Below are 25,779 nucleotides of genomic sequence, written 5' to 3' on the forward strand. Positions count from 1 at the left end.
TTCTGTATCCGTTGCCGATACCTTCAAGACCAGACCTGGGCATTGTACGGCCCATTGAGACATCCCCAACCGGCCCGCATGAGGTTCGAGGCAATTAAAAATGAGATGTAAATAAATGTACATCAAACATGCAATATAACAGGACTGATTTTGACGGGAGCGCTGTCTTTAAATATCCGCAAGTTTCGATTTGCGTATGCGTGTGTGTGCGAGTGCATCAGCTTCACTGTAATGCGAACAGAACTGAGTGACTAACGGTGAAGTTTTTAACAAGACACGAACTTCTGAATTGTTTATTTACTAAAGTCAGGTGTAACGCTGGTTAAGGATCAGAATTTAGGCTCTAAATCGCTGTTATGGTACTAAACAGAGAAATACAAGAACATGAACGATGCAGAGCGTCACACCTGAAGCTTCACTAACTAAACTGCACAAGCAACAAAGACTTTTTATAAAGTTTAACATGTCCAGAACTGAAACAGTTAGGACCAGCTCTGTGATTTTAAAAAGAATATCCATATATCAATAACAAAGGACTGAAAAACAAATGAGATAATTAGACTCCAAACAAAATAGTGTAAAGTTTAAAAACCTGCACATTTTGTTCACATTTGTTTTTTTGCATTTGTTTGTTTAAATAGTAAAATAATGTTGATGTTTTTACTCTGCATACTTCTAATTTTCTAAATGTAACATCAAAACATTAACAGCTTATTAGAACTGTACAATTTACTGCTTTTCATAAAGAGTGGACAGTCGTAGCCTAGTGGTTAAGGTACTGGACTAGTAATCAGAAGGTTGCTGGTTCAAGCCCCAACACTGCCAGGTTGCTGCTGTTGGGCTCTTGAGCAAGGCCCTTAACCCTCAATTGCTCAGACTGTATACTGTAATTGTATTGTAAATCGCTTTGGATAAAGGCTAAATGCTGAAAATGTAATGTAAATGTAAATGAAAAGATCAAATTAATATTGAGCAGAATTAAGTTCACCTTATTAGTCCGGCCCTCCACAACAGTCCGAGTTTCTTATGTGGCCCCTTGGAAAATTTAATTGCCCACCCCTGCTTTAACATCTTAAAGGCATATTACAACACTGGCAACGCGTCAGCGGAGTAATACCGTTGTGGTGTGAAAAGCCCGTGCTGTTGTCACGAATATCAGCACGGTTAGAAGGCTTCTCAACCAATCAGATTGTACGGTCGGAACTAACTGTTGTATAACACATTACATACCATGGACATTTTTATCCTTGGCAACATACCAGCCACTATGGCATTAATTCTTGGTTAACTCATTTGTCCTTTGTGGCATCAAATAGATTGACTAAGCATCCCAATCTCTTGTCAGCCCTGCAGCCAACTAAACAGTGTGCTGACTGAGTTTTTAAGAACTGTGGTGCAACCCACAATTTTAGTTCCCCATGGGTGGGGTTGTTATCGCTCTTTGTCTGAAACCTCCTCTTTAACCTTAGCGTTAAGGGTGAGCCTGCCAGGGGACAATAACTACATACATACAATAATATGGCCTACATTATGTAAATAAGGACTACATATAGTAAATACAGACTACATTCAGTAAATAAGAACTACAGTACATACATCAAATAAGGACTACATTTAGTAATTATGGACTACATACATTAAATAAGGTCTATGGACCGTAAATAAACACTGCATTCAGTAAATAAGGACTACATTAAGAAAATAAGGACCACATACAATAAATAACAATAACAAACAGCCACTAGGTATGCAAGTATCAGAGCATTCTTAATGCCAGTTTTACAGCAGACAGAGAGATGAAGGGGTAAGAAGGTGGAGGTGAGATTAGGACTGTTGAACATGGGCACTATGGTAAAGAGAGTAAGCTAGCTGATATGATGGAGAGAAGGGTTGACATACTAAAGGGTAGTAAGGCTAGGAGCATTGGAGGTGGGTTTAAACTGTTCTACCATAGTGAAGATGGAAGGAGAAATGTACATTTGGTTTCATGCCAGCAAAGTGCACCACAGATGTGATGATTGCTTTGAGAATGTTGATAAAAAAGTATAGGGAAGACCAGATTGAGTTGCATTATGTGTTTGTCAATCTAGAGAAAGCTTATGATAGGGTGCCAATAGAGGAGCTGTGGTATTGTGGTAGTAAAACAAAGTACACGTGCATGAATGAGAGGGAGGGCATCGGAAAGGTTAAGTTGCAAAGTTAAGGCAATGAAAGTAGACAGGTTTAAATACTTTGGGTCGACTGCACAAAGTAATGGGGATTGTGGTAGAGAGGTAAAGAACAGAGTGCAGGGTATCAGAGTAAAAGGGAAAGTTTACTGGACAGCAGTGGAGCCTGTGTTATATGGCTAGAAGGCAGTGGCACTGACTAAAAGACAGGAGCTGGAGGTGGCAGTGAGATAGAGATACTGAGATTCTCATTAGGAGTGACAAGAATGGAAAGGATTAGGAATGAGTTTATTACAGGTATAATGCGGGTTGAATGTTTTTGAGATAAAGTTAGGGAGGAGAGATTGAGATGGTTGAGGCATGTGCAGAGGAGGGATGAGAGTTCTATGGAAGGGATGGAGTCGGCAGGCAGAAGTAATGTGATCCACTGTGGCAACCCTAAAAGAAAACAACAATAAATCTATATCTGCCTTTATTTAAAAATAATATAAAACTTTGTTTACTTTCATGACAGGACTGTCACAAGATTGTTACAGGATACACATGATTCATCAGTTCAGGTTTAATGTTAAACACCATCAGATTGGACTTGTTAATTCTTGTTCATATACTCAATGTTTCAGCTATATTGATATACTATATGTTTCGGCTTTTGTTTATAATGACACTATATACAGTGGTGTTTAAAAAAAAAAACAGTCCAACACCACTGACCTGATAAATCACTGTTTTTAGTAGAAATGCTATTTCTACATAGCAAAAATTTTACTTGAAAGTGTAGTAGAGTAATGAAAACAAAACAATTAGGACATGCATGCCGCTCATTCTGAGTAATCGAAGCATTGATTGAAAGGGGGTTGTTCAAAATAATAGCAGTGAAAATTTCAATTGGTGAAGCCATTCATTCTGCAGAAGAACGGGTGTCAATTTTTGCCCTTATTTAAGGTAGGAGGGTGGCAAATGTTGCACAGCTTGGTCATAGCACATTTCCTTTTGAAATACTGGGTAAAATGGGTTGTTCCAGACATTGTTCTGATGAACAGCATACTTTGATTAAAAAGTTGATAGTAGAGGGAAAAAACATACAGAGAAGTGCAGCAAATTATAGGCTGCTCAGCTAAAATGATCTCAAATGTCTTGAAGTGACAACCAAAACCTGAAAGATGCGGAAGGAAGCGTGGAACTACTGTTCAATTGGATCGAAGAATAGCCAAAATGGCAAAGGTTCAGCCAATGATCACCTCCAGAAAGATCAAGGAACATCTGAAGTTACCAGTGAGTACAGAAGATGATTAAGTGAAGCCAATTTACCAGCAAGAACTCCTTGCAAAGTCCCGTTGTTAAGAAAAAGACACGTCCTGAATGGGTTCAAATTTGCCAAGGAACACATTAACTGGTCCAAAGAGAAGTGGCTCAACATTTGTGGACTGGTGAAAGCAAAATTTTATTTTTTGGTCTAGTGGCCGTAGACAGTATGTCTGACGCCCCTTGAGCACTGAATTCAAGCCAAAGTTCACTGTGAAGACAGTAAAGCATGGTGGTACAAAATGATGATATGGGATGTTTCTCATACCATGGTGTTACATCTATTTATACAACAGTTAGTTCCGACCGTACAATCTGATTGGTTGAGAAGCCTTCTAACCGTGCTGATATTCGTGACAACAGCACGGGCTTTTCACACCACAACGGTATTACTCCGCTGACGCGTTGCCAGTAACGACAAGCTGCATGCACACTGTTGTAATATGCCTTTAAGACGTTAAAGGGTTAACACAGAATACGGAGTTATGCTTGATGCCGTATACGCATGCGTGGGTTCAGTTTAAGGATGCAATAAATCAAAGCTCTACTGAACAGTTTATCTCCTGTATTTCTTTCCAATAATACTTCACACACAAACGTGCACGCAGGCGACACAGCTCCCGATCACGTTTTAAATCCGTGATCTGATATACAATCTATCGCACTGTATAGGGAACATAACCAATTGTCTAATTCACTATCTAGTGCACTGTGTAGCGAACATAAATCCGTGATTTGATACACATTCTAGTGCACTATGTAGGGAACTTTAATGTGTTTGTAACGCGAACAGTTAGCATAATAGCCCAGTTAGCAGCTTCTAAGAGTTCTGTTATCACCCATATATCCTCTGGTGCATGCAAGAGGTTTTTTATTTCTTTTTTTCCCTTCGGAGGTTGTTACCTTTTTCTTGTTGTTGTTCTTACCACCCTGAAATGAGTTTTTGCAACTTGGGATGTTTGCTTTGTAGTGTTAAACTTTATATTTGTTGTGGAACTACTTTTTGGCGGAAGGTATTGTCAATATTAAAGCATATTTATTATTAAATTTAGGGCTTCTTTGATTTATTTTCTTTCTTTATTTTGTGAAAACTGTTGTATAAAAGCAATAGAACACTCGAGGTCGTGTGTTATCACGAATAACATCACGGCTGTGATGATCTACGGCACTCGCCTTCGGCTCGTGCCTGCGACCGAATCATAGCTGTGATGTTATTCGTGATAACACACTCCCTCTCGTGTTCTATTGCTTAATTATTGCATACGAGGGATCATGGATCAGTTTAAATATATCAGAATACTTGAGGAGATCATGTTGCCCTATGTCGAAGAAGAAATGTCCTTAAAATGGGTGTTTCAACATGACAATGACCCAAAACATCTTGGTTACAGACAAACAAGATTGAGGTAATAGAGTGACCAGCCCAATCCCCTGACCTCAATCCCATAGAGAACTTGTGGGCTGATATCTGAAATGCGTTCTTTTGAGGCAAAACCAAAATTGCAGAAGAACTGTGGAATGTAGTCTAATCATCCTGGACTGGAATACCTGTTCAGAGGTGCCAGAAGTTGGTGGACTCCATGCAACACAGATCTCGGAAACAATTGTAATGCCACTAAATATTCGTTCAGTAATTTAAACTAAAGTGAAACCTCAAACATTTTTAGTTTATAGATACATTTTTTGAGAAAAATGCTGGCACTGCTATTTTTTTGAACAGCCTAATATTCATTGTTCTTAATTTTCTGTAAATGATGAACACAAACTGGCTAAATGTTGTTAATGTTTTGATTTAGAATTGAAAGTGTAGTATTTTCAGTGCATTTGCATTCATGGAAATAAAAGTTATTAGAATGATTTTGTGCTTTATTCACTTTTTTAAAATCACTGCTATTTTTTTGAACACTACTGTATTATAATGGCAATAAAATTTTATGAAACAAATTTAATGAATTGCTCCCTCAATGCCTGTAAGCTGCCCTTGTGCCAATACAGCAAAGTAACTCCAAATCATGATGCTGGTCTGTTTAGCCTGCTTTTCAGCCAGCAACTTTCTCTAGCCTAGATGTTGGGATGGATACCGTGGAACTTGTTTCTGGTCCATATTTCCCATTCATTTTTCCACATTTTTTGAAATATAGACCATGATTAGTGGTTTTATATCCAATGGGGAAGTTAGCAGTTTATTGATTTCCCTTTTGTTGTTTTCTTTGCTATCTGGTCTGCTATCTCATCAGGCTGTTTGATGGGAGGATTGCCTTTTCTGTATCCTGGTCTGCTACTATTGCTGCTGAAAGTCTTATTATTGGAGCCATCTGTGAGGAGTAGTGTGTGGGCAGGGAATTTTTTGTCGAGAAATTCCTTCAGGTATTTGGTTCTATTTTCAGTGCATTAAGATGATGTTTGATGTTTACAGCAGGAGGTATAGAAGAAAGAAGGTGGCATCATATGCTGGATAAAGTGGGTTTCCCCTAAGTTTGACGGCGTACTGGAGGGTGAGCTGCCGGGCCGGCGCTAGGGAGGGGCATTGTTCAGGAGAGGTGTGTAAAGCACCCAGTGCCAATCTGATGGTGTCTAGGCATTTTACGTATGACTTCCTGTTTGCCCCGGAATAAGTAAATGAAGGAAAGATTAAATAAATGAATTGGATTAGTAGAGTTACAGAATTTTCTATTTAGATTTCAAATATCGAATTGGCAACCTGAAGACATTTCAGTGTCATATCATGGTAAATATTGCACGAGCATTTATATACAACATACAAATTATGCATTTAGATATAAACACAATAAAAGATCAAAGGATTTCAATAGTTTGCAATATTATGATTAGAATACACCATTTATGTGATATACATTTCTTAGACTCTGTTAAAGAAACAAGGCCAGTCCAAAAACAGGATTATTTAATAGTTGCAAAAGAAAGCTGAGGAGAGGGTTACATAACATTACAACAGAACAATCACAAGGCACAACAATGTTAGTTGTTAATATGATTGGGAACTTAACTTCAGATTTGGTATTTTGCCTTAAAAAGCCCTTTATGTGTGGTACAGACTATTAAAGCTACTCAGTCAACCAGCATACACAGCACAGTGAACCCATGTAGCAGCCTCCAACTGTCACATAAAAAAATTATTTTCATAATGCAAATAGCTCGCAGACTAAATATATAATATTATTAGTTTTTACTACACCAACTCTTAGCCGCAAAGTTTATTTATCACGAATTAGTAAAGTTAGAACACAAAAACACTACACCACACAGTGCTCTTTCAATACTGTGAAATGTTTAGCAGTTACATTCACAAAACAGCCAAACCATTTAAAATATCAGAAAACATGATATTTTACATAACATCACATTCACACACATGGGCCAGATTACAAAAACAAAGATTTTGTACTTTTTCTTTCTCATAACTGAATAATATAAATAAATTTAAAAAGGGTTAAGGGCTTTGTTCAGACATCAAGCAGTGGCAACATGGCAGTGGTGGGACTTGAAGCAGCAGCCTTCTAATTATTAGTCCAGCACCTTAACCACAGAACTACCATTGCCGCTAGTTCCACACCACAACCAGATTATGCACTATGACTGCTAAGATTATGCATCAAGAGCTGAAACATTTTTGTTTCACATCATAGGAATTTTGTGTCATTTTGAGTAATTCAGTATGCATGAGGTACATGAAGAAAAAAATGCATACAGTTATCTAATATTAGTATTTATATCTTAATTTTGCAATGCTTTGAACCCAAAAGCCTGGAACTGTGTGGTTTTAACACTACCGAGTGCACCACCATGCAGCTCTTGTGATACAGTATTGTGATGGTATGTGTGCCATATTGCGCACCCCAGTGGTTGTTGGTTTATATACCAGATGTCAAGTTTTTAAAGTTAAACCAATTATTTATGGCGTCAAAATAGGGCCAAAAGTATTGAGAACCAAAAAGCAGATTTTGAAAACCTAAAGAGCAAATTTTGTGTTCATTTTGTATTTTACATTTATAAATAGTCCGTTTTTCGCTTTTGGCTGCGCTGTTTCTCAGTCACGTTTCTCTTGGTCTCACTTTCAGTATAAACAGTTTCTCTCTTACGCTTTTTTCTGTGCTGCTCTCAGTTTCGCTTCTCAGTTTTTCTCTCAACTGACAATTTTTCTCAAGTTAGACTTTTGGCCCCGTTTTGACAGGTGGGCGGGACCTCGTCACTCATTGGCTGCTAGAGATAAGCACCGCTCACCGAGTACCTCCTACAGACATCCTTCGTCTTCCTAATCCTGAAGCCTGAAATAGTTCCAGCTCCTCTGAAGGAGATTGAATGTAGTCTGAATTTTAATTTAGCAAGCAGAAGTCAGGAAAGGGTTTTGACAACTTTGTGATCTTGCAAACTTTAGAGGCAACTGCACTCTAAAAATGTTGGGCTGAAAACAACCCAACCTGGGTTATTTGGCAACCCAGTACTGTAAATATTGGACAGAACTTTTTTGGTTATGCAATGTAATCATTGTGCTGGTTTGTTTCAACAACCCAACTATAAGGATCTTTTTACCCAATGCTGGGTTAATTTCACCATGAATGTTGTTTACTCCAGTGCATTGTTTACTGATGCTGATATGTAAATAATAATACTAATACTGCTACTGTTGCTGCTTCTAAAAATAATAATAATAATAATAATAATAACAATACTAAAGTCAGCATAAAGATGTTTTGGGTTTTTTATTATTTTGAATGAATAAAAAAATATTAAGTACAATGGGTGATTCTTCAATTGCGGGCTCTTTTTACCATCTTAACTTTTGAAAAATAAAATTAGTAATAATTTAGTTTTAATTATGTCAAGATAATGCTTACATGCTTTAGAGCAAAGACTAATGATGGCTACAATTGAGCTTATATAGAATTTTAATATTTCATATTTATTTGCGAAGTGGCATAGCAAAATGTCATTATGTGTTGTAATGACGTGTTGCGGTAATGACAATTTTTACTTTTTTTAAGAAAAAAACTAGCTAGGCCATGGATTTGCTAAAGCTAGTCAACAGCTAGTACAAGATGCACTTTAAATACATATAAATAATGTGTACATTTCTTTTTTTTTTTGGTAAAGTACTGCCATATTGATGTAAATGGGAATGACGCTGAATAAATATACTCTATAATCAGGAGGAATACATGATTAAATTACTCACATTTCCAGACATTAAAATGTCAATCTTCTCTCATGGCTGGCATGTGCTTCCTTGCGAGTCTTCGTTTCCATGGTTACAACATAAACAAGTGTTACCTTCAAATGATTCCCTACAGAAACCATACACTGTTGCGGTAATGACGATAATGCTGGGGACAGTAATATATTGCTCAAAAATATGCATAGGTTGTACAAAATTTAAAAAAAATTATATTTTGTTTCTTTTTAAGTTATTATAAAACTCATATTGTGATTTTTATAATGAATTGATCACTTTTTAGCATTTTATTAGAGCAGAGAAGTTTTAAAGTCTGGGTTGGGGACAAGGCCAAAGTAGCTAAATATTGATGTTTAAATCATCATAAAAAATGGAAATCATCATTATTTTGGTATGTAATTTTTTTTTAGTGATGCAATGAATTATCTTTTTAATACCTAAAATATTTGTTTTGTAATAAAGTATTTTTAACACAAATTTATAACCTAGGGACGTAACGTTCCCCCAATTGAAGAATCACCCGTATATGGATACACAAAAAAAAAACTAAATTTGAAAATGAAATCAGACAGATGAATATATTATTTACACTTATTAAAGAGTTACATGCGTTTCTCTGATTACAGCCCACAGATTATTTGTAGATGTTTGGATAAGAGACGCTGCTCTAAAGGATCATACAAACGGGAATGGATTCCTCTGTTCATATTGCTGCAAATACTGCACCATGTTGGCTCCACACTGTCAATACAGGAGCAAAAAGAGACATTAATAAACTAATTATGGTTAAAACATTGGAAATAAATAATAATTAACAAACGTTCCCTGAGATAAAGTCTTATATCCGCTGTAGTTAGCAAAGTAAGCTAAAGCTAAGTAATTAAACTAAACATAGGGTTAGTAATATTTCAAACATATATTTTATTAGCATTTAAATATTAAAATAAAGTGAACACACCTCAAATACGCTGCTCCAGCAAATGTCCAAACTGTGTTGTCATCGGGGTTGCCAGATTGCTACAGTGTTAAAACGTATTTTAAAACCCACCGAAATGCATGGAAAATCACCAATGCGTGCTCATAAAGAACATTATACTAATAAACTGCTGATATGTTACAGATGTTATTATACATTTAGTGACATTTAAAACATTTTTATTTGCAGTGCGGTAAATAAACCCCCCCCCCCCTAGCAGTTAATGAGTGACGAGATCCCGCCCATCCGTCAAAAAAGTGTTCCGGCAGGGCTTGTTTACAGCAGCCAATGAGTGACGAGGTCCCGCCCACCCGTCAAAACGGGGCCAAAAGTCTAACTTTTTAACTCGAAAAATTTTGACTCGAGAGAAAAACTGAGAGAAGCGAAACTGAGAGCAGCACAGAATAAAGCGTAAGAGAGAAACTTTTTATACTGAAAGCGAGACCGAGAGAAACGTGACTGAGAAACAGCGCAGCCAAAAGCGTAAAACAGTCTATTCATAAATGTAAAATACAAAATGAACTCAAAATCTGCTCTTTAGGTTTTCAAAATCTGCTTTTTGGTTCTCAATACTTTTGGCCCTATTTTGACGCCATAATTATTGCCCTAAGGGTTTAAAAATAAAAAGGTAATTGCGTTGAATTCCCTAGCAAATATTTTGCATTCCCACAAAAAAAAAACTTACTGATATAGCAAAAGGTCACTTCAGCCGCAACAATACTGAAGCATTAATTCGAGTAAGACCAAATAAAGTTCAGTTAAGATCTGTAATTTGTATAAATCTGTATTTCTCTCTTACTGGAATAAAAGTCAAAATCAGTGATAATGTGATATCGAGAGAATTAAATTGACTAAATAATCAAATTAGTAAACATTAGATAAATTCGTCCAATGAACATATTTTAGCTACATAATCATCTTTAAATGACAAGTATAAATAGCTAATGAAAACAATAACGTTGCTCAGTCTGGTGGGAATGCAAATGTTTGTTAAGGAACGCAATGTTACTACATTTTCTTTTTAAAGCATAAACACACTGGACCGTGCAGTGCAGCCAATCCAGCACAACAGGAGCAGTACCCCAGCTAACACAGAACGTTCCCGTAACGTTAGATTTTGGTTCCCCTATGGTTATTTTTAGGGAACCATCCCATAACGTTATGGGAACGTTCTATTTTCGTTAAAAAATTAGCGCTGTTCCCGGAACGTTCCGGGAACTATAACGTTCTCTCATGTTTTTATGAAAACTAACAGAGAACGTTATCTAAAAGGCTAACAGTTTCTAGCATTAGACAACAGCTGCTAAATAATTAAAGTTCATTGAATACTGTGGATAACGTAAACTTAAAAGCTACAATAAGCAACAAGAACAACAACAACAACAATAATAGTAATACAATAATAAGCAACAGACGACCTACCATCTCTGACTACATCCACAAGGTGGACCAACAAAGCAGGTGTGTATAATTTAAGAGTGGACAGTGAGTGGACACGGTATTTGAAAACTCCAGCAGCGATGCTGTGTCTGATCCAGTCACATAAGCACAACACACAGTAACACACCACCAACCACGTCAGTGTCACTGCAGTGCTGAGAATGATCCACCACCTAAATAATACCTGCTCTGAGGTGGTCATGTGGAGGTCCTGACTATTGAAGAATAAGGTAAAAGGGGGCTAACAAAGTATGCAGAGTAACTGATGGACGACAGTGGAACTGTAGAGCTACAAAGTGCACCTATAGATAGATAACTTTATTAATCCAATAAAGTCAGTAAATGGTTAGTAAACTATATGGTTAGTGGAGCTGATAGAAAAAGAGTACTGTATACATACAAAGAGGTGGTTTTAATGTTATGGCTGATCGTATATCATTTTATAACCCAAAGATTGTCCCTTGTATTTTTTGTAGATATTCAAGTGTCCACTACCATCACTGAGCCACATTTGCTTATTCACCTCTCATACATGAGTAAAAACTATGAACACTACTCTGCAGCATCTAACAGCCGGTGTAGATCATCAGCCAAGGTCACAAGATCCAGCAAGAAGGTTCTCAGTTTGAGCCCCAGGTGGGGCGGTCTGGGTCATTTCTGTGTTGTTTGCATGTTCTCCCCATGTCCGCGTAGGTTTCATCCGGGTGCTCCGGTTTCCTCCCACAGTCCAAAGACATGCAAGTGAGGTGAATTGGAGACACTAAATTGTTCATGACTGTGTTTGATATAACCTTGAGAACTGATGAATCTTGTGTTATGAGTAACTACCGTTCCTGTCATGAATGTAACCAAAGTGTAAAACATGAGGTTAAAATCCTAATAAACAAACAGTACTTCTTTATATTGTATATATATATATACTGTATATATATACTGTATATATATATATATATATATATAGTTTACTTTTATAATTATTATATGCAATTATATGTTATTTTCTATGTATAGTATTCATATAGCTGTCATTTTGGTTCACTTTTGTAATTGGTCTTATTTATAATATTCTGATTATTATTATTATACTACTTGCTGCAATTATCTTAATAAAATACTTTCTACTGCACAATCTGTAGTTAATCTGTAGTTAATCTGTAGCATAAATCTACTATTTTATCTATGAGGATGTGAAAGGAGAAGAAAACGGTAAATAAATAGTATCACAGTGTTTCGGGGGCTATTCCGGCCCAGTTATGGGAGAGTCGGCGGAGATCTGGCATCCGGATTTGGGCCAGTGTATTTGGCCCAATTCTGGGCAGTCATTCAAAAAGAGTCAGAGCCGACACGGGCTGCCGGTGTTACCGAGTGTTATTGCAAGGTTGTCTAAAGTTTTCAATAATTTAAAGGTTAGTACAAGGTTCCCTTAAGGTTTTAATAATTTTAAGGTTACGGGAACGTTAGGGGAACGTTCCCACAACTATAATGCACAACCAAACGTGAACGTTCTATTTCCGTAAAGAAAACTTACCTGGGGAACCAAAGGGCAACCAAAATGATCCGTTCCCGGAACGTTCTGAAAACCAAAAATTGTTAGCTGGGACAATTAGTGTCCACACGAAGGCACAACAGCTTTGAGAATACAGTGTAATCGGCTGATGTGTACAGGCCAGCCACCTAAAATGTAACAAAACATGAATTAAACAGGTCAAACAGCTTGTATTTTTTATTGACTCTTCACCTTTTCTGGTTTGCTTAAAGCCCTTCTTTATGTGTGACTGGCAGTTATTTTTTCTTTTCTTATATTAGAACAGCTCTATAGTAAATTCAGTCATATCTATAGTCAACCATGACACTGTGCAGACATGTATGCAACATGCAGAATTCAATGTTTAATGCAAGTCAGATACTTTAGATAGGAAAAGTGGTCATATTTCACAGTTTAAATGTCATTTCATGGTAAAATTCACTCTTGATGTTAACTATTTGCTAAACAATAAAGGAAAAGGTTCATTTAAAACTAAAATGTTCTATTAATGATAATAGTTCAATAAATTAATATAAAAAAAATGCCTAATGTACTAATATTTAGGGCCCCTGTCAGTCACAGGTCCTTACAATTAGAACGCCCCCCACCCCATGACATGGTTAAGTGTAAACCTGAAATTGACCATGAATAACAGTGATATAAGACCACATTTACAGTTTAATATCACACTGCTAAACAACAATAAAGAAAAATAAAGTCCATGAGTTTTAACATCAGTTTATTTTCTTTTCAAAGAACGGAAGGCTGCAGGGGTACACTAAGATACTGACAGAACAGCAGCAATAATGAAATCTGCATGATTAATATAATAAATTAATAAAAAAAATAAAAAAACGTTTCCCCCAGACATAGCCAATAATGTCTGTGTAAACGCCAGACTGGCTGATTTAAACCCCAGTAGTGGGTTAGTGTGATTTACCACTGCACCACCTGAGCACCCTATACCTAAATGTCATTCCTAAACTCAGTGGTGATAATGACTAATGTCTTTTTATTGATCGTCAGTTAAATGTATTTACATCTACTCAATACCTTCTGTCTCTCAGCGGTTAGGTAATTATGCACATATGAATTATTTCCTTTGCAGCTACGATGTAAAATATGTTTAACATGAGAAATGGAAAGGTTTCCCTAATAAAATAAAAAGTTTAGTGTTTTTACATTAACCAGTTGTGTGAGAGGTAAAGTAGAAACCCCTTGTTTAAAAGAGTAGTCCAAATCAAAATTTGGTGTGACCACCCCTTGCCTTCAAAGCAGCATTAATTATTCTAGTTAGTTACACTTGCACAAAATCGGGGATTTTGTAGGATAATAGTCAGGTGTATGATTAACCAATATTTTTTTTATTATTCTATTTGATTATCAATATTTGGATTTTGTGAATGATCATGTGACTCAAATATGTTCATTGGATGGATTTACCTGACATGTACTATGTTTAAGTATTTAATCAATTAAAGAGCAATCAAAATTTACATACATTTTGAATTTGGACCACATGGTGCTTATTAAATAGTCTTGCTTTATTCTGACCAAACTGACAAATTTAGATAAAACAGAGACAAAATGAAAATTCAGTTTAACTGTTTAAAATATAAGGATAGGGAAACATCTGTTTTGTTACTATACCCCCATGCATAGGGTTTGATGAATATGAAAATGTCAATGATCTTCCATTCCTCATTCAGTGAAAGAAAATAGAATCTGTGGCAGGGCAGAATAAAACTGCTGACGAATGTGATACAGTATTTGTGAAACAGTTTTTGTGTGTGTGTGTGTGTATGAGAAAGCGATAGAGAGAGAGTGTGAGAGAGAGAGAGAGAGAGAGAGAGAGAGAGAGAGAGAGAGAGAGAGAGAGAGAGAGAGATTATTAACATGAGCAGCCACTCTGGCCGGCAGGAGGCGCTTCTTGTAGGTTGGGTCCATTGTGATTAGCCATTGGGCTGGGTTGTCCATCCATGCTCTCGTTCATTTTGTCACAGATGACATCAACTAGCCGGTCAAAGACCTGCTTCACATTAATGTTGTCTTTAGCGCTCGCCTCAAAAAACTGGAAGCCTGAAAACCACACACACACACACACACACACACACACACACACACACACACACACACACACACACACACACACACACACACACACACACACACACACAGCACATATGTCAGACCTAATCACTTTTTTGCAAACTGTTAATTCATTTATTTATTGGTTATTTGGTTATTATTTCATTAATTGGTTATTTTTAATAATCACTTTACACAGCTTTACAAGGCCAGCAGCAGAAAAACACTCAGAACAATTATAACACAAATGGCACTCTGTATCAATACATCATAGGAAGACACACTCGCACTTTTAGCAGAGCTAAGATTCAGACTCTGATCTCAGTACATTAGACTGCTGTGCCTCCCAAACGCCTCCACCACTTGTTAGTTTTACACCAAAATAATGTTAAGAAATGGGAAATATTTGTACAAAATATAGAGCTATATTTAATTATTTACAGGTTGTGATTGAGGTCACTAAAAATATAGCTTTTTTTAGACTTTTTTTTAGACAAAAATTACAACAATTGGTTTACTAGTTCCCAGATGATTACAAAACAGTGTTAAAAGAAAAGGTAATGTAACTCAATGGTAAACATACCCCTGTCCCAATTTTTTGGAACATGTTGCAGCCATCAAATTTAAAATAACCATTTTAATAAACAAATTTTGATTTAATTTTATCCATTTTCTTTTTTTAGTTAAAAACAGATTAACCTGTATTTCACTGTCACAACTTTTTGCAACTGAGGTTGAACAATGTTGTTAAAAATGTATATAAGGGCTGTTTTATGTGGAGCAGTGGTCTAATACACCAGTTCACCACAGCAAAAACCTTAAGCTCTCAAGTTTGAATCGCAGAGGTGCCACCAACCTGGCCAAAAGACACAACTGGCTGTGTCTGAGGGAGGGGTGGTTAGATGGGGTTTCTCCTAATTTTCTCTGCAAATGTGCCCTCCACATCTGGTACAGGCACAAGCAAGAATGGTGTGGGGAATCCACCACTGTCTGGTGTAAAAGAAAAGGTTGATGACTGCACACGTCAGAAGGGATGGGTGCTAGTCTGCGGCCCTCCTCAGTCAGCATTTGGGTGGTGCAAGCAGTAGAGAAATTGCAAGTAAACTGGAAATGACTAAAGTGAAATGCATTAAAAAAAGGTTTATCATTGATAGGTATCCTCAAACTACTATATGGGCATTGTTAGGTGTTACCAGGTCTCTGGGGATAGTACCTAAAATATTTAGCTAAGTGTTTCAGGCCTTGTGTTGGCTTATACACTTGCCTCATCAGCAGTGTTTTATTTCTTAGTCATGGAGAAGGACCACTCCTTTGCCAAACATTCTGCAGCTGAAATGTGAAATGTAAATGCCATTGAGAGGGAGGGAGGGAGGGAGAGAGAGAGAGACTTTTGACTTTTAAGATCATTTATTATTCCATTGAAATAATACAATTTATAAAAGCATTATCTTATTTGAGATACCAAGAAAAATAATAATAAATACACATAGAATTATATTATGTAACCACTTTTCTGTGCATCACCATGATTTAAAAAAATGGGTTCTTGAAAATATAAAAGCATCATGTATATCATATATTAATTCTAAAAAACCACACATCTCATAATTCCGACAGAATTCTATTAAAAACACCAAATTAAACCATCATCATCAAAGGAGCATAAAACTTTGTCCTGAGCCCAAATTGAGCAGAAGTCCTGAAGTTTGTTTATTAATTTAAAATAAGAAAACTCAATTCTTAGTCTGATTTTGATCAGAGTTTTTAGCATTGTGTCAGCGTTCACAGTTCCTGTTCCTTTCAGTTTATTTTTTCTAGTTAGCCAAATGGCTAGCTTTGCTTGACCCAGTATAAAATTGATCAGACAAATTTTCTCTTTTTTACTTTTATGATATATTGGTCCAAAAATAAAAAGATTGTCCATCAGCAGGACCTCGAGGCCTGACAACCAGGATGTGATTGTCTGGAGCATGGTTTTAAGTCTAGGGCATCTTAGAAATAGATGGTCAATGGTTTCCTCCTTTCCACAGAAAATACATGACGTTGATATAGCAGGGTTGAGGTGAGCGACATGTCGATTGGTAGCTATTGCTTTATGTACAATCCTCCACTGTAGGTCAGCAGTACGCTTCTCTATTGGAGGTTTATACAGTGTCCTCCAGCATCTTTTTGGGGAAGATCCTGATGGCAACAGACTCACCCAGCCAGATTCTTTTACCCCTGTAAGAGAATTCTGGTGCAGTACATTTACACTCACCATATATAAAGCTTTTTTGGAGGCACTTTCCAAGTCTGTAAGTTCCGGAGTGTTTGATGACAGTAATGACCCTCCCTCAGGTTGGTTTTCTATTGCTGCTGAGATAAGGAGAGAGGGGAATGGTTCACAACGTTCTTCCTCCTCTTCCTCCAGAGCCTGTCTGAAGGTTGGTGGTAGAGATGTAATCACCTCTCTCATCATTCTTTGTAGCAGACGGCTGGACCTGATCTTTGTTTCGGTGCTCAGCATGCTTATGGGCTTCCAGGTTCCACCGGCCCTTAGGCTGCCGATCTTGTTAAGTCCAGCTTTGAGAAAACTGTGGCGTATACTGTAGGATCGCAACATCTCTGTCTGTAGCATCGGGTTAAAAAACAGCGGTTCTTCATTAATACAAAAGAGTGGATGTATTACAGCTCTAGTGCTCTTGAGCACAGATGACCATGCTTTTAAAACTGACTGATAAAAGCTGGAGGTTTGGGTCAGTCTCATAACTTTCAGTTCTTGTACGAATAGATGTTTATCATATCCGGCATTTTCCACGCGCTGTAACAGTTGGCATGCTGTTACATTCCATGCAAGTCCCTCAGTATATAAGAATCTTTGGGCTGTTTGTAATCTGAAGGCCTTTATGCGGCTAGGAAGGTCGATTAGACCCTGCCCTCCTTCCTGTCGAGACAGATATAATACAGGAGCCAGGGTCCAGTGCTGTCCACTCCAAAAAAACTTGACAAGTTTCTTCTGTATTTCTCTTATAAGGCAATCTGGCAGTTCCAGGGCTACAAGTTTGTGCCACAACATTGATGCCACCAGGTTGTTTGTGATGAGCACTCTTCCCCTATAAGATAGCTGGGGAAGGATCCAGGTCCATCAAGAGAGTTTTTCCTCCACATTTTCGATCACTCCTTCCCAGTTTTTGTCCTGGTATTCTTCTGTTCCTAAGAATACTCCCAAATATTTAATTCCTCTTCTACCCCACTGTAGGTTTTCAGGTAAGACCGGTGGCTCTTGATTTTGCCACGGCCCTACAAGAGCAGATTCCGATTTATTTCAATTTACTTTTGCCGATGATGCTGCTGTATATTTATTAAGACAGTTAGTCAGAGCTTGGACGTCATCTTGTCTTGTTATGAATACTGTGACATCAGCATAAGCTGACAAAACAAGCTTTTTTTGTGAACCACACATACTGAGACCTTGCATTTCAACTCTTAATCTTTGTAATAAGGGTTCAATAGCCAGGCTGTAGAGCTGGCCTGATAGTGGACATCCTTGCCTTATACCACGCTGCAGCTCAACAGGACAACTAAGTCCTCCCCCTATTTTCAGTAACGCTACAGCACCGGAATATAAAAGTTTTATCCATGCTAAAAACTGATTATTAAAACCAAAAGCTTCAAGAGATTTAAAAAGATATGTATGATCAATAGATAATAATCCGAGGCTTTTAGGTTTCATTCGACACAGATCAAAAATATCCCGAACAAGGAAAATATTGTCCATTATGCATCGTCCTGGTACACAGTATGTCTGATCTGTATGAATTAAAACCTCAATGTATGTTTTAAGTCTGTTAGATAAAACTTTTGATAAAAATTTATAATCTGTGCATTAAAGTGCTACAGGTCTCCAATTTTTTTGGTAAAAGAGATAAAACTGCTCTTGTACAGCTGACCGGAAGCCGTCCATTATTAAAAGACCAGATAAAAACATCATGTAAATCTTTTCCTATTATACCCCAGAAAGCTTTATAAAATTCAGCATTAAGACCATCGATTCCAGCAGCACGTCCTGAAGATAGCTGTTGTACAACCTCGGAAAGTTCATTAAAATCTATGTTTTCCTCCAGTTCTTCAGCTTGTGATGGGCTCAGTCTTGGTAAGTCCTGTAGCAGTTCATCTCTACAGATTGGATCTGTAATGTCCACCGAGTAGAGTTCCGAATAAAAATTCAATGCAATGCTTCTCATTTCATTCATGTTTGTGGTTAAAAGTCCATTTGGATGTTTTAGGTGCAGCATTTGGTTCTGTGACCTTCCTCCTCGGTTTAGATTAAAAAAGTAAGATGTTGGAGCATCCATGTCTTTAATACTGGAGTATCTGACCCGAGTTAGAGCTCGCTTTGCTTGTTCATGAAGATAAAAACCAAGTGCTTTCTTTTTCTCCTTCCAGCTCCTGGTTTTTTCTGTGTCATCACTGAATTATTTCATTTTCTAGTGCTTTAATTTCTCGCTCTAAGTCAGCTAATGTATTTTTTTCCGATTGTTTTTTTCTGATCCACATATTGTTGACAGAAAATTCTAATGTTGGTTTTTCCTAACTCCCACCACGTAGCTAGACTCTCATAATTGCTTTGGTCTAATTTCCATTTTTCCCAAAAGATCTTAAAATTATTATAAAAATGTTCATCCTGTAATAGTTTTGTGTCAAAGCGCCAAAGTGGTGTTGGTTTCACCTTCTCCAACATATTAATATCTATTGTTACTAACTGATGGTCAGAAAATCCACTCGGGTAAAAACAATTGTTAAAAAACTTGTTCCTATCTTCTTTACAAATATAAAAGCGATCCAGTCTTGCAGCGCTTACTCTATTTTCTGTTATTTTCATCCATGTGTATTGTTTGACATCGGGGTTCTGCTACCTCCAAGGGTCTACGAGTCCCTAAGCTTTGATTAATGTATTTAAAAGCTTTAATGAATTGAAATGAGGTTCTTCTCCAATACGATCTTTTGTAAAATCACAAGTGCAATTCCAATCCCCTCCCATCACAACTATAGCATTATTTTTTTCCTGTTTCAATTTTTCTTTAAGTTTATCCAGACTTTTTATTCTATCTGCTCCCAGATTAGGCATATAAACGTTTATTAAAAGGAAAGCTGTATCTCTGATTTTTGTTTTTATCATTAAAATGCGGCCTCGCTCAATTTCTAAAACTGCAGTCTTAGTTAAACTTTGTTTCTTAGATATTAAAATGGCAACGCCAGCAGTAAAATTTGATCCATGACTTAAAAAAGAAAATTTATCCTCCCAGAACAATTTTAACTCTGCTTCATTTTTCTTATCACTATGTGTTTCCTGTAGGAAAACTATATCTAGATTTTTTTGTTTTATAATTTCTGATATTATAGCCTGTTTATTTCTGTCCCTACCTCCATTAATGTTTATAGTTCCTACACGCAACTTATCCATGGAGATAAGATAGAGATAAAAAAGAGAACAGAAGAAGACAGTAAAAGGGAAGATAAAAGCCATATTGTGTGATTTAAAACCCATCATTTTAGCAAGATTCCTTTGTTTCTTTCATTTCTTTCCGCAGCTTTGTCACAAACTTTCTTAGTCTATATCTCTTCTGCTGACTCAGTTCAGCCATTGTTGCACTCTGTCTTGCTTTTTCAACAGATTTTATGAATTTTTTGACATCTGGAAAAAATTCCATAACTTCTACTGTTTTCCCAAAAGTGTCATCCAAAAACTCGTTTAACTCATTTACTGAATAAAGCTTTTGGTCCGTCCCAGGGAGTGATACAGCCTCTGAGATATCTGAAGCGGCGTCATCCTCCATTATCTCAGATTGAGTATCAGTTTGGTCAGGTTTTATGAAATATTCTAAACCTTGAAAGTCATACTGAGAGGGGGGTCCACTCGTGACTTCCCTGACCACCACCTCACTTTCCACAGAGTCATTTCCACAGTTAACATTAGTATTCACAATTCCAGAGTCATTATTACCAGTTTTAAAACTATTTGTCACATTTTCTATTTCATTGTTATTTTCAACCTGTCTATGCATAAAAAATTTCTATTGTCATCAGCATTATTTGCAACCCCTGCCGCATTTTCAACATTGCTAATATCTTGAGTACTTCCAGACATAGAGGCCTTCACTGAAGAACTCTCGAACTCAGATGAGTTGCTCTGAGCTTCGGACCCAGTAGAACCCACTGTCTGCTTATTCAGAACTTTAGCTCCAAATACAGAGGGGGAAGGAGAAATTTCAGCTCCTCTCCCTGTGTGATTTACACCTTGAGCAGTGTTCTGCTCAGTAGTGCAGTTCACACCCTGCCAGGCATTCTGCTTACTTTGTTTGGGCTTTGACCCATCTTCCGCCTGTGCAGTGCTAGGCCCTGCCTCTGTGGCCCTTGTTTCAACTCTGTGTGGGCATCTGGTTTTTAAATGCCCTAGATCTCCACACTCAAAACATTTCATGTTTCCAGTACTGGCATACAGCATGAAGGATCTACCTTCATGCTTTACTCTGAATGAAATGTCTAAAATGGGTTCTTTTTTACGGTGGCCGAGAAGTGCAACACAAATTTACATTTCAGAAAACAAAATTACAAAAAAACAAAAACAAATTTACAATGAAAGCAAAAACAAATTTACAAGTGTTTGGGTACCCAGTGTTTGTAAATTTGTTTTGGCATATGTAAAAGTGTTTCAGCACTTGTAAATTTGTTTTCGGCATATGTAATTTTGTTTTCTAAAATGTTAATTTGTTTTGCACTTCTCGGACGCATATTTCTGACGGAAAAGGTAGGTACAGTAACACCGGAAGTGCGTGTTGCTTACCAGCTGTCAATCAAACTGTTTGTCAGCGGTAAAGTGAACGGAGTTTGTGATGGTGACGATAAACAAGGTTTTGTCTAGTTTGTGGAAATCATTTTATCCAGTTGACCCGCTATTGTTTTTCTTGTGGAAAGTTATTAGATTGTGCAGATGTTTAGACGTGGCGTGTGCATCTCTATCTACTGTCCGCTCTTCTAAACATCTAAGGAATTCCCACAAGGAAAACAAAAGCGAAATAATGAAAGTAATTAACACAAAATGGACAAAACATTGTTTATTAGGGACGGAACATTTGATACCGAGGCTTTAAAGCTTGTTTCACTTTTGTAACAGTGGACTCAGTGTATCGGAGCTTATATTAAAGCAGCATGTGCGGGACTGATGAAGCTTTGGCGCTGTGTTTTATCTCACTCACTATATAAGAGACAATCAAACCAGGGTTACCCACCGTCCTGTAAAATACAGAATCCTTCTTTATCTGGAGACTAAACGCCGCGTTCTATATTGAACTGATACAGGACGCTTTGTTCTGTATTTTTATCAATGGGAGACAGTGTGATGTGTATAAAAACAGAAGGAAACTGCTGTTTAATGAATTATATTAAGTAGTGTTCACTTTTATTCTTAGTAACGGTGTGTGCGCGCTGGTTATAGCAGCATAACCTGTTTAATACACCGCTGTATGAGTAGCGCAGTGGGCAGAGTGCGTTGTTTTGCCTAAAATATGGTTCTGACTTATTATTATAAAGAATAAAAATAATAAATGTTAAACACCATAAATAAAACCTTTGTTCTCATGACTGTGTAAGGTGCCCCCCCCCCAGGTATTTTCAGCACAATCAGGAAAAAAGCTTCAAAAGCTTAAATGAGGCTTCATCTGCACTCATACAGCGGTGTATTAAACAGGTTATGTTACGCACACACCGCGTTACTAAGAATAAAAGTGAACACTACTTAATATAATTAATTAAACAACAGTTTCCTTCTGTTTTTATACACATCACTCTGTCTCCCATTGATAAAAATACGGAACAAAGCACGTATCAGTTCAATACAGAACGCGGCGTTTAGTCTCCAGATAAAGAAGGATTCTGTATGTTACAGGACGGTGGGTAACCCTGGTTTGATTGTCTCTTATATAGTGAGTGAGATAAAACACAGCGCCAAAGCTTCATCAGTCCCGCACATGCTGCTTTAATATAAGCTCCGATACACTGAGTCCACTGTTACAAAAGTGAAACAAGCTTCAACAAGCCTCGGTATCAAATGTTCCGTCCCGAATAAACAATGTTTTGTCCATTTTGTGTTAATTACTTTCATTATTTTGCTTTTGTTTTCCTTGTGGGAATTCCTTAGATGTTTAGAAGAGCGGACAGTAGATAGAGATGCACACGCCACGTCTAAACATCTGCACAATCTAATAACTTTCCACAAGAAAAACAATAGCGGGTCAACTGGATAAAATGATTTCCACAAACTAGACAAAACCTTGTTTATCGTCACCATCACAAACTCCGTTCACTTTACCGCTGACAAACAGTTTGATTGACAGCAGGTAAGCAACACGCACTTCCGGTGTTATTGTCCCTACCTTTTCCGTCACAAATGTGCGGCCGAGAAGTGCAAAACAAATTAACATTCTAGAAAACAAAATTACATATGCCGAAAACAAATTTACAAGTGCTGAAACACTTTTACATATGCCAAAACAAATGTACAAACACTGGGTACCCAAACACTTGTAAATTTGTTTTTGCTTTCGTTGTAAATTTGTTTTTTTGTAATTTTGTTTTCTGAAATGTAAATTTGTTTTGCACTTCTCGGCCACCGTACTTTTTCCAGAACCATGAGCACAGTTCTCCTGAATGACACCATCTGCCCAAGGTCTGTCTCCTCATAGTTCAGGTGCACATTTCTTATGCCACTATTTTACCATAGCGTGTAAGTTCACGCTCTATCATCTCGTTTGCAATAAAAGGTGGACAGTTTGAGATTGTGACCCGGCTTGTTGTAGATACCAGCGGTGAAACAATAATAAACTCATCACTTACCGTGATTCCATGTTCCACCAGCTGATCCACAAGCCTCCGCTGACTAACAAACACTACGACCGCTTTATTCATCCGTGATGCGGCCACCATGTTTTTGTTCCCGATTATTCCCCCCATTGCGATAACGACCTGCTTTACTGTGATCTCGGGGCTCGGGACGCACCGCACACCGTGGCGGAGTGAGAGCGGCTCAGCCCCGTCTCCACGGAGCTCCGCCATGTCACTCCGCCACGGGGCTTCACCCCACTCACACAGGACAAAGTTTATCAAAGTTTGTGATACACTTGTTTATTTAAAAAAAACTATTTGCAAATATTTATTAATTATAAAGTGATACACCGTGAAAGTGAAAAAACCAAAAAGGTAAACAGTCGCTCTCACACACGCTCTTTCCACGCGCCCCTCACACACACCTCCCAGCATGCACCAGAGAGAGAGAGAGAGAGAGAGAGAGAGAGTGGAAATAGAAGCATTTTTGACAAACAGGAAGATTTAAGAATAATACATTTTCTTTACTTTTCAATTTCCATTTCCATAAAACTCACCCAACTCATTAGCTAGTCTCTGTCCATCTTCTGTGGCCACCAGTCTGTCATCCTCCAAGTCACATTTATTACCCACCAGAATTACCTGAGCATTGTCCCATGAGTAAGTCTTAATCTGAGTTGCCCTGGAACATACACAAAGTTAGACTAATCTTATACAGGCTAAGACATTACTACAGCAGGTAGTGTTAGTTTTGCGGTTGTAGGTGTTGCACATTCAGGTTACATTTACAGCATGATGCAAACGCTTTTATCCAAAGCGACTTACATCTGTCACAGTATACAATGCAAGTAATTGAGGGTTGAGGACTTTGGTCATGTTAGATTTTTATTCTTTGTTAATAATGTTCACAAAAATTTATGACGCTTTTTAAAGCACATATTTTTTATGATGTAACTTGAAGAAAGCACTTGGTTTTGTTGGTTTGGAACTTGATACAAATATAAACTTAGCATAGGGTTTAACAGCAACATTCACATTTTCAGCATTTAGCAGACACTTTTATCCAAAGCAACTTACAGAATACAGTCTAAGCAATTAAGGGTTAAGGGCCTTGCTCAAGGGCCCAACAGTGGCAACCTGGCAGTGGTGGGGTTTAAACCAACAACCTTCTGATTACTAGTCCAAACCTTAACCGCTTACCCGCTAGGCTACGACTGCCAATTTTGTTGCAACTATTGATTTTTGTTGGTTGGGGTCTTCTTCCTATATTTTTACAGGGTTTCAGCAGATTTATTTTATTGTTGATCTGATTCAAAGCTCATCTTGAAAATGTAAATAGAACAGTCTTTCTATAACTTAAACTGTAAATTATAAATTAATACATTATGACCTCACCAGTCCTGTACAGCATAGAACGACTCCTGGTTGGTGATGTCGTACATAAGCAAGAAGCCCATTGCTCCTCTGTAGTAAGCTGTGGTGATGGTTCGATACCTTTCCTGACCTGCAGTGTCCTACAAAACATTTGTACAAAATTAGGGACACATTAACTACAAACACTGACTGCAGCAACATGTTATATAATTGTATTTCATATGAGGGACCTTTTCCTAATCTGCTTCATTCTTGCCATATAAAGACTTTCCACTGAGCATCAAAAACCAGGTGATATTCTATATTTTTTAAAAATTTTCTTTTTTGGTTGTAGGTTAAGGCATGGAAAGTGTGGGGTTTGTCTTCTTTTAAATGTTGCTTTGGACATGTTATTACAGTTGTAGACCACAATGATCATATATTGATTTACAATTTTGGATTTGTAATATGATGCTCTATGAGACGATAATAAACCAGTTGTGTGAGATGAAATGCCGTTATTGGTGATGTCACTTATATTCTGGTCTCCACTGCTAACACCTGCTTTACGTTAATATGTGTATTTGTGACTTCATTGATGAGGTTTGTTTGTGTTTGGATTCTTTGAGCAAGGTTCGTGTGCAGTTTTACTCACGAATCGGATGCTGCCCATTCAGAGTTTATTGTGCCCCACCAGGCTTTCTGTGCCAGAGATGCCACTGCCAGTCACACCTATTGTATCCGTCACATATTTATTTTTAAATGTCATGTGTTTCCAAAGTTTAGCCAGGATTGGGGGAAGGGACAGGGAGAGAAGAGTCAAAAGCAGCCTGTGGACAAATATTTGTTGGTCCCTGGCTTCATATTTTGTACT

The 25,779-nt window shown here is 37.4% G+C and overlaps 1 protein-coding gene across 1 annotated transcript in view; it reads right to left on the reverse strand.

Annotated features, from left to right (window-relative positions):
* Positions 1–13,327: 13,327 nt before the first annotated feature.
* The window catches only part of rab3da (RAB3D, member RAS oncogene family, a), a 32,779-nt gene continuing 20,327 nt past the window's right edge, over positions 13,328–25,779 (reverse strand). Inside the window, exons 3-5 of the mRNA XM_063009750.1 lie at positions 24,948–25,066; positions 24,110–24,234; positions 13,328–14,684 (exon numbers count right to left, since the gene is read on the reverse strand). Of these exons, the coding sequence (XP_062865820.1) occupies positions 14,497–14,684; positions 24,110–24,234; positions 24,948–25,066 (432 nt within the window). The 3' untranslated portion in view covers positions 13,328–14,496. The remainder of the gene's footprint in view (positions 14,685–24,109; positions 24,235–24,947; positions 25,067–25,779) is intronic.

This window comes from Trichomycterus rosablanca, chromosome 15, assembly GCF_030014385.1.
Source record: "Trichomycterus rosablanca isolate fTriRos1 chromosome 15, fTriRos1.hap1, whole genome shotgun sequence".
NCBI classification, from domain to species: domain Eukaryota; kingdom Metazoa; phylum Chordata; class Actinopteri; order Siluriformes; family Trichomycteridae; genus Trichomycterus; species Trichomycterus rosablanca.